We start from the raw sequence: 17,486 nt of genomic DNA on the forward strand, positions 1-17,486 counted from the left end.
ATATTTAGGGGAACTTCTCTATTATACAGAAGATGGATTACATCTTTGAGTCCTACTCTGTCAAACGCTTTCTTTAGGTCAATCAGACACAGAAATGCTGGTCTATTATAAATACTCTAGTATTAGTGGGAAAGTAATTAATCGAACTAAATTGAAAGTGGTAAATATATTATATGTTGCAATCATATTTTACGCATCTAGATTAGAACATAAGATAAGAAATAAAGTGTTCAGGATACAGCAATATTTATCTACTACTGAATCGTTTAAATAACATGATTTTAAAGATACACAGTATCTCTACTAGATTGTTTGGTTTTATTCCAAGACATAAGAATACAAACACAAGATAATATAAGCATACATCATTGAATACAATTAAATAAAACTATAAACAATGTAGAGAAGCGTAAACAAAGATAACAAACGATTTAATCCTATCTCTCTTTATTCAATATAAAAGTGCATTCAGCGGCAGTTTTTCAGGTAACTTTTAATTATTTCATGAGGAAATGAACTAGACAGGAACAGAAAGGCTCTGCAACAATTTGCTTCACATGTGATTCCAAAATCCTTATTACCCAAATTCAAGAAACCATTGAGTACCATAATCCAGTTATTTTATAGATATTTGATGTGTTTAAAAGAATATTAAAGATATCATTAACTGAACAAATCACTATTGACAACAGTAGAGACTAGGATGGTACAATAACATTAAAATCTAAAAAAGTATTATAATATATCATGTAATGGGATACTTCAAACAAACTTACGATTCGATGATAAAAAGATGCCGATACCAAGTTATAAGAGCACTTGAAATTCAAGAAAAAAATATTAGATTTGTGAAAATGACACTACTAAAAACTGACAATAACGTAAGGATAGAAGGAAGTCTGACAGGAAATATTGAAGGCAAAAATGATTAACAGCAAGAAGATCCGTGGTCAACAAAGGAAGAAAAACCGTTGGAGCGCTGTACAAACTATTAAAAGGAAAATACATCTTAAGGGCGACGAAATTGTATATTTACTGTGAGAGAAGGCAAATATTTGTGAAAAACAGCTTTATCCGAATTGACCTGCAAAACTTTTGTTCTAACACTAAACAACAAAAGAACAAGGGGAATTAATATTTTACAGTTAAATGACATTAATGCAATAAAATGAAAAGAGTGTACGCCGTGAGGACATAATTTTTCTTACATTTTTGGCAATATTCTTAAAGTATGAATTGAACGTTTGAAAAGTGACTGAAATGTTCGATTAAGTATTAGGGTCATTATTGAATATATCGATATTACTAAAGAAATTGTAAGACAGGCATGGGAAGAAACACATAAGGAAAGTGTGTGCTAAGCTTGTGCTTAGACTCTCAATAGAGAAACAGAAGATGCATCGTAGAAACATTTATTCTAATACCTTGAAACGCATTGGAATCCATTCAACAGGAGTCAACCTTTTTGTCAAGGATTATAACTTGAGAAGAAACATGGATTTTCAATTTAAAGTTTAAATCAAGCAGCAGTGAAGAGTCCAAACTCCTCAAGAAAAAAAAAGGGAGTATGAGTAAGTCAAAATTCAATGTAATGTTGATTATTGTCTTTGATATACGTTCACATAGAGTGGGTACCATAAGGGTGGATATTTAATCAATATTAATATTTAAAGGTTTTACTAAGACTTCGAGAAAAAATTTGCAAAAAGTGGCCGGGAATGTAGAAAGAGAACTCCTAGATCGCGAAAACGTGCCGACTCATAACGCGCCCTCTCTTAAGGACTATTTGTCACAAACCAGGTCATAGTCACAGAGCACCCATCCTGTTTGCCAGGTTCAGCATTGTGCGACTTTTACCTGTTTTTAGAAATCAAATGCTGCTTGAAATAAATTCACCAAGAGTCCTTAGAGAACGTAAAACAAAACTCGGCGCAGCTACTCAATAGCCTATCAGAAGATGACATGCAGCTCTATTTCGCATAATGGAATAAAAGAATATAGACGCTTCTATATTCTTTGATAGAATGCTAGCGTGGAACAGTGCAGAATGCGGAAGGCGACTAGATTAAAGGAGAAAGATAAAAGATTTTAAAAAATTGTTAAAATAAAGATATTACACCAACAGTTTCGGAACTTGCAGGACCGCATAACTTTTTAAATTGGAATAGCAGAATAGTACAGCGACGTTTAAAGATATGTACACAGTTTTCTTTGATATAGGCAACCAGTATACCAAACTGATCGCTAAAAATTTTGTTAGATTACAAAGCAGTTTTGTGGCTTGCTTAAAGATGATCAATAAGTTATAGAAAGAAATATAAAATTTATTAAAGTAGTAAAGTCAATATTTTTTAATTGTTTTGTTTTATTTTTCAGTTGTTCAACCCAGATCAGTATGAAGTCTGGATATTCCCTCCAAGAGGAGAAAATAGTGTGATTTTACTAATTACCTAATCACATGTTTACCAATAAAAATCACCTAAGTAGATAACTAGTGACACAGTTAGTTGTACTAATTAAGATTTTCTAATTGTAAATATAATATATGGGTAGGTTGTACCTCTATTGATGTGCATTTTGTAAAGATTATTTTCTTAAAAAAAATAAAGTAGCAGCTTTCATATATTTTGTATGGTTTAAATGTAAATACCTTGATAAAAGTATTTCGAAAACTAATGTGATTTTATTGTTGAAAATAAATTAAATATATTTTCCTATTTCTTTTTAAGATTTTTCTATTTTATTTACCAAACACCTATACTATAATGGCTTATCAACGGAATTTTTAATAGTCATATAGGGCCTTTCAATACGAACTTTGACATTTGGAAGTGGCCATACTGTTGAAGCTAAGTCTGTCAAGTTGACTGTCATTCAGTCTGTTTTGTCAAATAACCGTAGATATCCACATTAACCTATCCACTAGAATTTCACCATGACAGGAAAATCTAGACAATTGACCTTCAGTCCCGGGTAGGTGCTAAATCATCAGAGGGTGCTAAGAATCTCCCGGCTTGACTCAGTGAAAGAAATGAATTTAATAGCTATATGGAATATAAAAACGCTATTTGCTACAGAAAAGCTCGCTAACGCAGTTAAAGAGATGAAAAGAATGAACATCAAAATCGTTGGTATTAGCGAAACTAGATAGCCTAATAACAAAATATGTCTGAATGTACGATGGATTTAATTTCTACTATTCTGTAGACATAGAGTAGATACTCTTTATAATAATTCTTTAACAAAATGTCTTAAAAACGTAGTATACATATCCGAAAGGATCATATTGATAACGCTGAAATGCAAACCCATAAATGTAAATGTAAGTGTTCACTTGAATATCGTATAGTAAGTACGTATTCCGACGAATGCGATAGCAAAAAGTGACCACCGATAAAAACAAGTAAAAATCTAGTTATTAAAATAAACAGTAAAGTGGCAGTCGGGTACCAAATTCTGTTTTCTACAATGAACAATTCACACACACACACACACACACACACACACACACACGCACACATTCACACACACACACACACACACACACACACACACACACACACACACGAAACACAAACAAACAGTGTCTATTGTAGTATCAGCAGAAATTGCAGATAAGCAGCAAGTCCACTATTAAAACAAGTCCAGGAACATGTACCCAACTCCCTAAGAATATTATCCACTAGAATACACATCCGAACATGCACCAAACTGGCAACTGACAAATACTTCTATACCAAATATTTCACAAAATCAATTTGCTCTTCCACCACAACCAAAACAATTTCCACCACAATCCCAACCGATTTACTACAACTCAAGCAATCCATTCACTGTAGGGCAGACCTCAAACACAAAGCTAAAACTTACAATTACACATTCAGAAAACTGGATATAGAGTAGCGAAGACGACGATCAAGAAACTAAAAAAAAACTACTGGTAAGTAGTCAAAAAAACGTAAATTTATAAAACAAAATAGCGATCCCAATTCCCCAAGCGTATCACCAACTAAAATACAAAATCGATACAGTGCATTATCAAGCACCGAGAGCCCTAAACAAACTAAAACAGAGAAACAACAGAAAATACCAAAACCCTCCAATATTATATTGCGTCAAAAACTTTAAAGATATGGTTCATAACTTTACACAAATTGTGGAGGAAGAAACCTACCATACCAGAACTCTGAAAACGACACTGTCAAGAATTCAACATATACAATACGATTATCGTAAACTGATAAAACATTTACGAGAAGAAGAAATCGTTTACTACACTTACCAAATAAAGGAAGAACGTGCCAACAGAGTGGTAATAAGACATATCCATCACTCTATACCCACAACAGATATAACAAAGGAACTAGAAAAAGCCGGCCCTAAAGTTCGCTGTATAACTAACATTCGACACAGACAAACAAAGAAACCCTTATCTTTATTTTTCATAGACCTTAAACCCAAGAGTAGCAACAAAGACATATTTACCCTAAAATTCTTATGTCACACCAAAATAACAGTCGAGGCACCAAATAAGAGAAACTCATTTATCCAATGCGTTCTTTGTCAAACATCGGCCATAGTAAAACATATTGCACTAAACTGCACTACTGCATCAAATGTGATACAACGTGATATAAAAGATTGTAAAAAACCTAGAAACACTCAAACTAATTGTGCACTATGCAAATAAATCACCCTACTAACTATAAGGGCTATCTAGTCTACAGGGAACTAGTAAAAAACAGACATATGCCAAAAAGAGGAAACTAAGAGCCTCAAAGAACAACATTCAACAACCCACATGTATGTACTGAATCAAATCAGCTAAACAGCACTCTACAAAACCGTCAAAGAACATATGCTACCCAGACATCACACCAAACCAACCACGAATCCGAACCTAAAACTAATATAGAACAACAATGAATAACATTCCTAAACGAGTTCAAAAACATGTTCTCGCAACTCATGAGCCAAAATAGTATGATGTTAAACTTACTAATACAAATCATTAACCGAAGAAATTCTTAAACATATCTAGAGTTGTCACATGGAACGCTAACGGCCTACTAAACAATAAGCAGGAAGTAATTACATTCTTAAACCTGACTAAAATCGATGTTCTGCTTATTTCAGAAACCCACTTTACCTATCTAACTAAGTTCAATATTCCGGTCTATATCACATACAGCAAACCTCACCCCGATGGTACAGCTCATGGTGGCCCGGCGGTAATCATCCGCATCTGCATATCACATCATGAATTGCCAAAATATGCAACAGAAAAAAAAAACAAGCAGCAATCGTTCAAGTAAATGCAACGTCATGGCACTTTAACATATCTGCAATATACAGCCCACCTCCTCATGCAATCTCCACAGATGAATATAAAGCCTTCTTCCAATTATTTGGCAGTAAATTCGTAGCCAAGGGAGACTGGAATGCGAAACACACACTGGGGCTCAAGACTCACAACAATAAAAAAGCATAATCTTCTAAAAGCAATGGAAGACAACTATGATTGACACACCAACGGAATCTTCCCCAGAAAACTTTCAGATCTACTAGACTACTACATAAGCAAAGGAGTGTCCAGAAACAACTGTCTAATAGAATCCAGCTATGATCTCTCATCCGATCAAACACCACTTATTATTAGCCTGAGTACAACAGTGATAAACAACCCATTGCCTCCTCGACTCATGTCAAAAAACACCAACTGGGCAGATTTTCAATCCTACGTAAAAGAAAACACAAATCTTAATCTGCGAATCAAATCTACTCATTGCTGAAAAACGTTGTACAAGGAGAACCTGGCAAAGTCTAGAAACAATATAGATCTACATATATTCTTTAGACTTCGTAGGCAAGTTGGAGTAGCATCAAAGCTGCAAACAACGAAACCTATGAATATTAGATTACAAACCTTACAGCAAGTGACCAGACGTTACGATAGGCGACTAAGAAGCTTAAGAAACCATATCTAACTATCCTTCCCATCGGTAAACCAAATGACGAATGGACCTATTCCATCAAAGAAAAAGTGGACGTCTTTGCCGAACATCTTACAAACGTTTTTCAAACAGAGCCAGCAGATCCTGATGAAGAAGTGGAAGAACTAATTAGCGCAGCATGTCAAATGTCAATCCCGATAAAAAGTTTTACATGCACTTATTGGTGCAGAAATGCTATGACCAGAGGAGAGATGTCTTTATTTACTTCATCGACTACCAAAAAGCTTTTGAAAATATGAGACATGATCTGTTAATACAGGCGTTAAGGGAGATTGGTCTTAATGGAAAAGATATGAGATGATCCAGCAGCTGCACTGGAGTCAAAAGGTGGAATTAGGGATCTCCAACGGTCTATATATATATATATATATATATATATATATATATATATATATATATATATATATATATATATATATATATATATATATAAATATATAGGGTTTTATCCTCTCCTTTCTGTTATATAACTTTTATGTAGAAAAGATATTTCAACTTACACAGCAGAATGAAAAAGATATCAAGCTAGATAAAGCTATGATAGCAGAAAACGTAGAAGAATTAAAAGAGATAGTAAAATAATATTAATAAAGTGGAATAGAAGCACAGTCTCAACATCACAAAAACGAAATTATTGATAATCAACAGAAAATTCCATGTAAGCTTATACTTGTATTTGGGACCATTGATCACAAACACAGGCTCACTACAGGAAGAAATAAAAGATATATGTGATCTAGCAGAAGTAGTCGTAGAAAAGATGGCCAAAATAGGGAAAGATTCTCACATTTCACGAACTCTAAAATTGAGGTTGATCAACTGCTTAATATTCCGAATACTGAGATACAGATGTAGATCTTGGACCCTACGACCAGTAAAAAGAAGAAAAATAGACGCAACTAAGATGTTCTGTTGGAGAAGAATGTTATGAATTCTGTGGACCGATCACCTGACAAATAATTCAATTTTAAATTAACTACACGTCAGCAAAAGGCTCTCCAGCAAAGTCCATCTCCAACAACTAAAATACTATGGACATGTTATGAGAGCAGGCACAGAAAACGTGGAAAGGCTCATTATCCACGGAAAAGTAGAGAGCCGAAGATCCCTAACAAGATGGATCGACCAAATTACAGGAATATTCAAAAGACCTATGCATGAATTAAAAGAAATGACTAAAGACAGAGATCTTTCTTTTTCTTTAAGTTCTGCCCCTATCGGAGATTGGAACTCATTCTGGTAATTGTAATTTTGTTGGTTACGCTCCTGAATAGTTCAATTGAAGTGCATCCAAACCATTCATGGAGATTGTGTAGTCAAGAGATTTAACGTCTTCCTACGCTTCATTTGCCTTTGATTTCGCCCTACAATATATTCCTTAATTAATAGTTCTTGTTTTTCATCTCTTTTGATGTGCCCCAAGTCTTCCAACTTCATGATTTTTATGGAATTTAAAACTTTGCATTGTTTTCCTAGTTGTTCGAGAACTTGTGCGTTTGTCCGGCAACACAACATTTTGAATGCCTCCATGTTTTTAATGTTGAATTGTTTTAGTGTCCAGGTCTCAACCCCCTACAAAAAGGTGGAGAAAATATAAGATCGAAGCATTCTTATCTGGAGCGTTATATTGATATTGAGATTATAGAAAAGTTTTCTCATTCTGTTAAAAGTTGACCGTGCAATTTCAATGCGGCATCTTATTTCTTTTGTTTGATTAGTATCTTTTGTGATCCATGCTTACAGATATTTGTAGGAAGATATTTGTTCAATTTCGGGTTTATCTAGTACTAGCTTAACGTTGATGTTTTGTGCTTTTGTGAATATCACGTACTTGGTTTTCTTCAAATTTATTTTTAGTCCAGAATCGTTACAATGTATATTTAGTTGTTGAGCAAGGTGTTGCAGTTCTTCTAGTGTTCTCTCCAGAAGTACGGTATCGTCGGCATATCTTATGTTATTAAGTGGCTCACCGTTTATTATTAAGCCCTCATCGACTTCGGCCAACGCTAATTAAGAGCTGTTGTCTGTATAAATTATACAACAATGGTGATAAAATACACCACGATGAATCTGAATATCCTCAGTCAGTTTATTTTCAACTTTCACTTTCGCTGTTTGATTCTAGTAGAGGTTATATATAATTCTAATGTCTCTACTGTCTATGTTTTTATTTAACAAAATTTCTTTGAGTCGATTATGCTGCACTCTAATAAATGCGTTCTCAAAATGAATGAATCAGGCATATACTTCCTGATTTATATCAAGGCATCTCTGCGAAAAAACACTCACTATAAAGAGCGCCTGTGTCCAGACTTTTGTAAATTCCATTCGATGGGAACTTCATCAGGTCCGGGAAAGATACCGCTTTTAGCTTGTTTCATTGCAAATTCGATTACTTCTCGTATAATGTCAGGCCCAGTATCATGTTTAAATTCTTTTGGAGCTTATATTTTTTCTTTGTCTTCAAAAAGCTGTGCTATATAATATTATGTCCAGTTCTGCATTTTCTGGTTTATATCTTAAAGGGTTAGATTTTTGGAGACAGACAATATACTACATCACGATGACAACAACACTCCCTCCGGGGGGTGATGAATAAATAGAGAGAACCTTAAGCTCTAAGTGGGAATACGATCAAGAAGTGAAGTTACCAGTGGGAATAGTTAGAAATGCTTTTACCAGATTCAATACCTTTGTCAGCGCAAACTGCTTTGGGTCTCCGTACTCGCGTCGTAAATTGCTACATATAGCCAAAAATAATGTACAGTAGTGAGACCTGATCATTAAAACTAAGATCGCTAAACCGTATTGAAGCGTTCGAAATGTGGTACCTCAGGAGGTTCCTTAACATTCCATGGGTCGACCATATTACAAATGAAGAGGTCTTAAGAAGAGGTAATACCCAAGAGAATTTGGATATTAATAATTTTACGAGGTGACAAATATAATCTTTTAAAATCATTTTATTGGGCAAAATTGAAGGTCGAAGTAGACTAGGTCGCATACAATACTCCTGGTTCAGACACATAAGAAACTGATGCGATATACCCGATATGAGTACAATAATAATAAGAGCAAAAGAAGGATCACGCATAATCCAACCAGCATAAACTCCCATACGCTGCGTAGAGTATAGCACCAAAAGAACAAAAAGCGCAGTTGAATATAGCGTACAAAGACACGTGCAAATGATAAAACTGCTCTATCAAAATTGGTGCTTTGTTCGGGGAATGTTCCGCGCGTTTCTATTTTGTGGTTCCAAAATCATTATACTGAAAGGACTATTCGCAGTGTGGTTGATAAATTTGAACCCACTGGTTCAGTAAACAATCAACTAACACACTTACACAAGTATTTGTATATTTATTTATGCCGCATCTGCTCTTGTATCTATCACATATATATATATATATATATATATATATATATATATATATATATATATATATATATATATATATATATATATATATATATATATATATATATTTCCAGATAATTTATCCATATGTACTTTCCCATTTAATATCATATTCATCCTTGACATCCTGCTACATAATGCTATAGGTATTTGCTTGTTTTATTTTAGGCTTGTATGAGATTTTCAAAATTGCATAAAATACTCAAAAACGTACCTTCACAAGTTCACAACAATAAGCAAAAACCTGAGATAGTTCCTAGGACTCTTTCTAAGACAACGTTATAGGACTTATTCATATAATAACGAAAGCACCAATCAGAAAATGGGACAGTAACGAATGTTAATAAAATATATAAAACTCAATTTAGAAGAAGTAAAAGAGTATATCAAAATACTTAAAAAACTATTAATTTAACTATTAGATGAACTAGGAAATTCCGAACGTAATAGATACACGAGAGAAATATAAAAATAAAGATACTAACAAATATAATAAAGTCAACAAACTCATAAAAAAAATTAAGAAGTTTCCCTTGCTAAGAAAATTCCTTCTTTACTAGAAAAAATACTTTCTGTAATTAGGAAAGCCGATCCGTATTTCTCCATAAGTTTTTATCTTTAGTCATACAAATATCAATCCCCTTTACCGACATGACTTGCCTAAGCGTCTCCCCCTAGTCTTCTTTAGTCTTCCTCTCCTAGGAAGCCGTCTTCCAGAAAGCTATACGTTAGCAATTCTTCAATATTAGGTGATTAATTCTGGACGTTGAACATGCCTGAATCATCTTATCCTCTCATTTTAGCAATTTTAGCATCAATTGGGGCCACCACTAGAAATTTATCTTTTTTTGTCACTTCACTCATTCATATAACGATTTTCATTTACACCACACTGATGCGTTGTTCCGTTTTCTTTTTAACTGACCAAAATTCACTTCTTTATAGCTGGTAATATGTCAGTTATATAGAAATTTCCCTTCAGCCTTATTGGAATCTTTCGGTCACTTAACACACCACCCGCTTCCTTCCACTTCATCCATATAACTCTAATTCCATAAAACTTTTACTTTTAAAAATCATTTAACTGTCCAAAGTTTTTATTTTATTGGTACTAATATTTGTAGCAACTCCATATTTAAATAAACATTTCAAATACTCTATTTTTGTCCTTGTTTTAAGCCTTTTTCCTCAAGAATTGTTTCCATCTCTCCATTGTTTCATTTTTTGTTCTAAATCGCTTTCAGTATTTTCTTTTAACCTTACATCATTAGTATACAAGCACCAGATAATGTTACCCTGTAGTTTCGCTATTATCTGACACTTCTTGTAGTGCAACCAAATGCATGATCGAACCATTTTTATAGAATAATTCTAAAGACCACATAATATTACCCCGTAGTTTAGCTATTATCTGACACTTCTTGTAGTGCAACCAAATGCATGATCGAACCATTTTTATAGAATAATTCTAAAGCACAAACCCAAAGATTTACTAATATATATTACAAAAATTATGTCTTATTTAATTATTTAAAAATACACTCTTATTATTATAAGTAAAACATTATTATTTTTCTGCCAGAAGATTATCTTATTCAAAACTACTCACACAAAATTCCATACAATTATCACGGGAAACATGTTAAATTTCAAACAGCGGTAACATTTCGTTGCGCCCTTATTTGTGTCCACCTAGCGGACAACGCGCTCACTAAACTTTAAAAAAATTGGCTCCCCTTATTATTCTCCAGTTCTACATCTAGTTTATTATTACTACATGTAGGAGTTTTTGAAGTTATACTTCTATACGCACGCCCCACGTTGGAAATTTGTATGGGAGTGAATCTGTGAAATCATTACATATGTAAGATAATGAATAAGAGAGAGACAGAAGATATATTTTCTCTCTCTTCCTCTCTCGAATATAAAAATGTTCCTTTTGTATATATAATTTAATATTATATATATTATATAAAGATATATATACATATAATATTATACATATAATAAAATATTTATTAATATTATTATTTATGTGATATGTTTTGTATTATTTATTAAATGTTCATAATTATATTAGTCTTTTGTATTTCAAAATAATAATCTCAATAAATCACTGTATGATCCAGAACTGTCAATTTTGAAATACATTTGTGTCATGTCCTCGGTAGTATAGTAGTCAGTATCCCCGCCTGTCACGCGGGAGACTGGGGTTCGATTCCCAGTCGGGGAGGACTTTTTTATTAATATTATTACATTATTGCCATTTTTAAATACTTATGGATATTGCATTTTAATTTGTATTGTATTATTATATGGAATTATGTTGCACTGTATTGTAGTGTATTTTTTTATGTATATTATTGTCATTTTTAAATACTTATAAATATTGCAGTTTAATTTGTATTGTATTATTATATTAATAACAAAATAAACAATGAATTTTACTGCAGAGTATGTGTAAAAAAATTTTGCATTCAACTCCTTTCATACATATATGTAAATAAAAATATACATTTTTATCAAAATATTGATTCAATCCTTCATTGTTAGTAAGTTGTTATTAATTCTGTTTCTATTTCTGCTATGTCTTACCTATAGAATTACATATGTAATGATTGTGCAGATTGACTCCCAAATAAATTTGTAACGGCGAATGCGTGTATAGAAGTGTAACTTCCACCGGCAGTCTCACTGGACTGCCACACCCGTTTTTTTTAAAAGAAGAAGAGAATATTCATTAGTCATTTAGCAAGTTGCAATAGATTCTCCAATCAGGCAAATACACAATACTATCTCTAATACAAAATTAACGGATAATTAATAGAAGAAAATACGATAAGGAACATACTTGCTTCTCTCCTAGGGGCGCTTTAATAAATTTTTAGAAGACAAACAATACTGGACCACGGATAAAGTGTTATAACATTTCTAAACAAATCTAAACTTCCACACGATCATGAAATATTACATCTTGTGTTAGCCAATTAAAACACTTATTTACTAGATTTATCCTTAATTTGATTTCTTCTGTGATAGAGTTCTCATTATTCATAAAAGGGTCTAAGTCGTTGAGTTTGTGATCATAATAATTATAATATTCTGTTAGAGAAAGGTTCATAGTATACTAATAACAACTTATGGGAACATTTAGAAAGTAGTAGTTTCCAAGGTTTTATCTATGAAATAATTGATTTTATAAGAGAGAATATAAAGAAATGCATCTGTAACGCCCCTGTTACAGAGTATAATTTGATGTTATTAGAAATTAGTATAATGCCATAAATAGCGGTATGTTTCTGATACAAGTCTACAGTGCATATATAAGTTTTAATGGGAGATTAGATTAGATACAAGAGAAATGTAGTTTTATAGTCATAATAAATCTCATTACAAATTAATAAATCATAAATCATATTAGAAATTGCTTTTTATTGCTTTTAACTTTAAAATCTTGTTAAAAGACTAAAACAAGAAAAATATAATAAGGATAAAGGGATTTTTACTATGTAAAAATACATCTCTTATAAATATTTAGGCTATGAACTTTAAGTGGGCCAAAATAATGAAACCTGCGACATTAAAATGCAATACAATTCACAAAGTTGAGAAATACGACATTAAAATACCGATATGTATCCAATATTCGGATATGTCTGAAAAGAGAGCGTACTCCCAGTGTCTTCTAACGGGAAAAAATCATTCGTGTCGCTGCCACCGTACTGGAGCTGTCAAGAATATCTCTACAAAGTGCTGACATTTACTACGCATGATCAGAACATCCTAGAACCATTCTTGGACGTCTTAGTACAATGTCTTTGCGATACACAAATATACCTTGGGAAAATACATACGAAGTAAAACTGGGCCAAATAGGTTGCGAGAATAAATCTTGGCCAAATAATATCAGATGAACTAAGCGCATGTTGGAGTGACTTCCAAGGTTTTATTTATGTGGAAGTAAGAGTACCTATACCTTCAACATAGTAGATAGATGACGTTAAGATGGTTTCAATAAATTGGATTTACACGGCACAAATTCAGGAACCCTGAAATTTTTTAGTGGATGCTAAAGACTGTGTGTTATTAATGGCAGATACGGGATGGAACATCAAGAACTTTCCTTCTTCCATCAAGAATTAATTCCTATCTTGAGAATTTAAACCAAATTATATAGGTACACTTTTTAATCAATTTTTGCATTAGTGTTTTGCCAAAGGAAATAATGCTATTATATTGAAATTAAGATGAATTCATTGCTGCCTAATCGGGCATTGTAGCATTTGTAAATTTCTTGAAATCATCCCTCATATATGCATTATAATACCGAAGAATTTTTTCCATGTTTCTTAGTTCGTATCTTTTAAGTTAAAATATCCGATATATATTTCAATTCCTTCTTAGGTCGGATCGAGTTAATATAAACCATCTTAGAGTTGTTTATTTATTCCGAAGCTGCGTATGTTCCTCGATATTTCTTTGTTCAAACCGCCCGATTTTGCGTTTCAAATAAATATTCCAGTTTATATGTTTTGTTTATGCTAAGTTAAGCGAATGAATTTAAAAGATAATTTCATCACTCTCGCTGGAGCTGCGGTCAAGTCAAGAGTGATAGGCTCCAGTGTTATGTCCAAATTCACGTCGAATTTGTAGTTTTCTTTTTTTTATCCCTTTTCAGGGAAATCTTCGTCTTACGTTATGGAAAACAATTTTAGTAGCAGTTAATCGTAGCAAATTAATGTGTATGCCATCTGATTATACCTGTTACTGTTTTTTAAGAGGCAGAGTCATGTTTTGTGTTCAGTGCCGGCTTCGGCCTCAAATGGTCGGTCCAATTCGTAGTGTGAGATGCAGTCCTTTTGTTCGTGTGTTCGTGTCCAGAGTTCAACTCCAGTTTCCAACCTTAGAAATTTAATGTGTGATCAAGTGAAATCCAGGTAACTTTCAAATTTTAAAGTAAACATAGACATTTTTTTAATAATAATAATTTGCTTTCATTAAAATTTAAAAAATTGTAATATTTAAAGTTCTAAATTTTAGGTTTTGACTTTAGCTGTCAATTTATTTGTTCAGTTTTTTTTTTAAATTTAATGTTAACTTATGACTGCTCGTTTTATTATTTTTGATATTCATTTGTTTGTTTGTTAAAGAAGGTTAACCTCCATGCAATTTTGTAAGTTTTGTAGCAACAGAGATTGTAAACAGATAGGACACATGTAAGTTTTTCTTTATATTTTTGTACTTGGTAACTATTCATATAGTAAATTTGTTTGTCTATTTTGTAACTGTTTGTGGTAAGACACAATCAATTTTTTTTAATTTTTAAAATTTTTCTTCTTCTTCTTCGTCAAGTGCCCTGTCCGTTGCGAACGTTGGCTATTAACATGGAAATTCTGATCTTGTTTGCGGCGCTTCTGAATAGGCCGATGTGAGCCCGAACCACTTCCTCAGATTTTGGAGCCACGAGTGTCTTCTCCTGCCTGGCCCTCGCTTACTGTCTATTTTTCCCTGGACAATCAATTGCAGTAGACGGTACGTATCGTGTCTCAATATGTGGCCTAGATATTTAAGCTTTCTTTGTTTAATTGTATTCACGATTTCTTTCTCCTTTCCGATTCTTTGGATTACCTCTATGTTGGTGACATGTTCGGTCCAGGATATACGAAAAATGCGTCGGTACACCCACATTTCGAATGCTTCTAGTTTTCTCGTGAGCGTCTCCGTCAGCGTCCAGGCCTCCACACCATACAGTAAGATAGTAGTTTTAGGGGAAGAGACAAATCCCTGCTTATGAGGAGCTTTTTCATATTGCTAAATGCTGCTCTAGCTCGTTCTATTCTCCCATGCTCCTGCTGTTTCCATTTTGCATCTACGTTGGTGCCAAGATACACATAAGATTCTACATGGTCAATTAGTATGTTACTTATCCGTAACTGTCGAGCAGGCTGTTGCTTCCTGCTTATCAGCATCCACTTTGTCTTCTTGAAGTTGAGGCTCAGGCCGTATTCCTCACTAACTGAATAAACTCTTTCCATTACCTGCTGTAATTCGTCTATGATACTGGCAAGGATCACCGTATCGTCGGCATATCTTATATTGTTCGATAACTCGCCGTTTATTTTTATGCCCTCATTTGCATTTTCCATACATTTGTTAAATATTTCTTCGGAATAAATATTGAATAGGAGTGGGGATAATATACAACCCTGACGGACACCTCTTTTGATCTGCACACTTTTAGTGAGTTCGTTGCCAATTTTTGCTCTTGCTGTTTGACCCCAGTATAGGTTTGCCACAATTCGAATGTCCTTGTCGTCAATACCTGTCTTTCGCAGAATATCTATCAATTGTTTATGATTGACATTGTCAAATGCTTTTCTAAAATCCACAAAGCACAAATACACGTCCTTATCAACGTCTCTACACCGCTGTATAAGCATCTGGAGAGCGAAAATTGCTTCTCTAGTTCCAAGTGCTTTCCGAAAGCCAAATTGCGATCTATCAATATTTGACTCACATTTATCATATATTCTTCTATGAATGATCTTAGTAAACGCTTTAGTGACATGATTAATCAAGCTTATAAGCCGGTAGTCATCACAGATCTGGGCATTTGGTTTCTTCGGGATTGTAATAAATGTTGACTGCAGCCAGTTCTCCGGGATTTTACCGCTATTATATATGTTGTTAAAAAGTTCAACTAGATTATCAAGGAACTGTTTGTCTGATTTACATAGGATCTTTAATATTTCGCAGGGTACATTGTCCGGACCTGCTGACTTATTGTTTTTTAGTACTGCAATGGCATCTTCTATCTCCGATTTAAGGATCGAAGGTCCTATTTCTTCTTCTCCATATAGGTGAAGGAGAAACAGGACCTTCAATCCTTAAATCGGAGATAGAAGATGCCATTGCAGCACTTAAAATTTTTAAAAATTTAAAATTAAGTTAAATTTTTTTCTTAACATTTTGTTTATTTTTTTTAACTAACCCTTTTTTGACTTTCATTTGAAAAAAATATGTTTTGCATTTCTAATAATTATTTCGATAGTTACAACTAGCTGTTGTAATGCTTATAATTAGGCACCTCGAAGTGGCGCCCTTTTTAAAATTACTAGAGGTGTTTCCTGTTTCTTTTTGTTTTGTTTGTCCCAAGAGATTCATGACCTTTTGTTTCATATTTTTGTAGTTGCCTTAATCCGACCCCTTTGTCATTTACTTACCCACGACCCCAGCTCTCCTAACAAACCCTGAGTGCCGTTCGCACAAGTAACGATTATTTTGCTTGCCCTATCTCCACCTCCAGTAATTGCTATCTCCAATCTTCTACCCCTCATAATAATACCCCATGTGGTAGGCAAAAAATATATCGTTACAGCATTACAGCGGTATATCCCTTTTTTTAATCAAATTAAAATTGATGTACAAACGTGTAAAAAACTTTGGGTACCTAACACATTATTGATGTGAGTATATACAGTTAATAGTAATTATTTTACAAAAACAAATAAAAATATTTTACCTTGAGAAGAAAGTTTATTAGCCTAAAGTCCATTTTTAGCAAAAACATAAACGACATCTTTTGTTATCTTCATCATCTGATTATATTAATATATTAAATTTCTATTAAAATAAAATGGTAATTAAGATGAATACCTAATGCATGGGTGTTTCGCTTGTTACTTCCTATGACCCATATATTGACGGCCGATGACTAAAGAATAGGCCAGTATATTTGTTTTTTAGTGTTTAATATTATATGCAGAGTAAAATATTTTGTAATTGATTTATTGGACTAACGTTCTACTCGAAGCAATACTCAAGCTTTAAAACTAAAGAACCAGTTGCGAATCAAGGAATTTAAATACCATTACTCCAGTTGTCAGAGACGAAAATGCCACTGAACCTCTAAAAATCATATGAACAAGCTGAATTTTGCTGAGAATGTCAATAAAAAAAGATGCAAATAAAGTTTACCACTCCTACCTGCGGGCTTCTCCCTAAAAGCTCACTAGCAGGAGGGAAAACGGAAAAAATCGATTTACCAAGAA

At 33.3% G+C, this 17,486-nt stretch overlaps 1 protein-coding gene across 1 annotated transcript in view; it reads left to right on the top strand.

Annotated features, from left to right (window-relative positions):
- LOC140445770 (uncharacterized) overlaps positions 1-2,728 on the top strand; it is a 161,564-nt gene extending 158,836 nt beyond the window's left edge. Inside the window, exon 7 of the mRNA XM_072538101.1 lies at positions 2,377-2,728. Within this exon, the coding sequence (XP_072394202.1) occupies positions 2,377-2,399 (23 nt within the window). The 3' untranslated portion in view covers positions 2,400-2,728. The remainder of the gene's footprint in view (positions 1-2,376) is intronic.
- The last annotated feature ends 14,758 nt before the right edge of the window (positions 2,729-17,486 follow it).

Source organism: Diabrotica undecimpunctata, chromosome 7 (assembly GCF_040954645.1).
Source record: "Diabrotica undecimpunctata isolate CICGRU chromosome 7, icDiaUnde3, whole genome shotgun sequence".
Classification (NCBI taxonomy): Eukaryota; Metazoa; Arthropoda; class Insecta; order Coleoptera; family Chrysomelidae; genus Diabrotica; species Diabrotica undecimpunctata.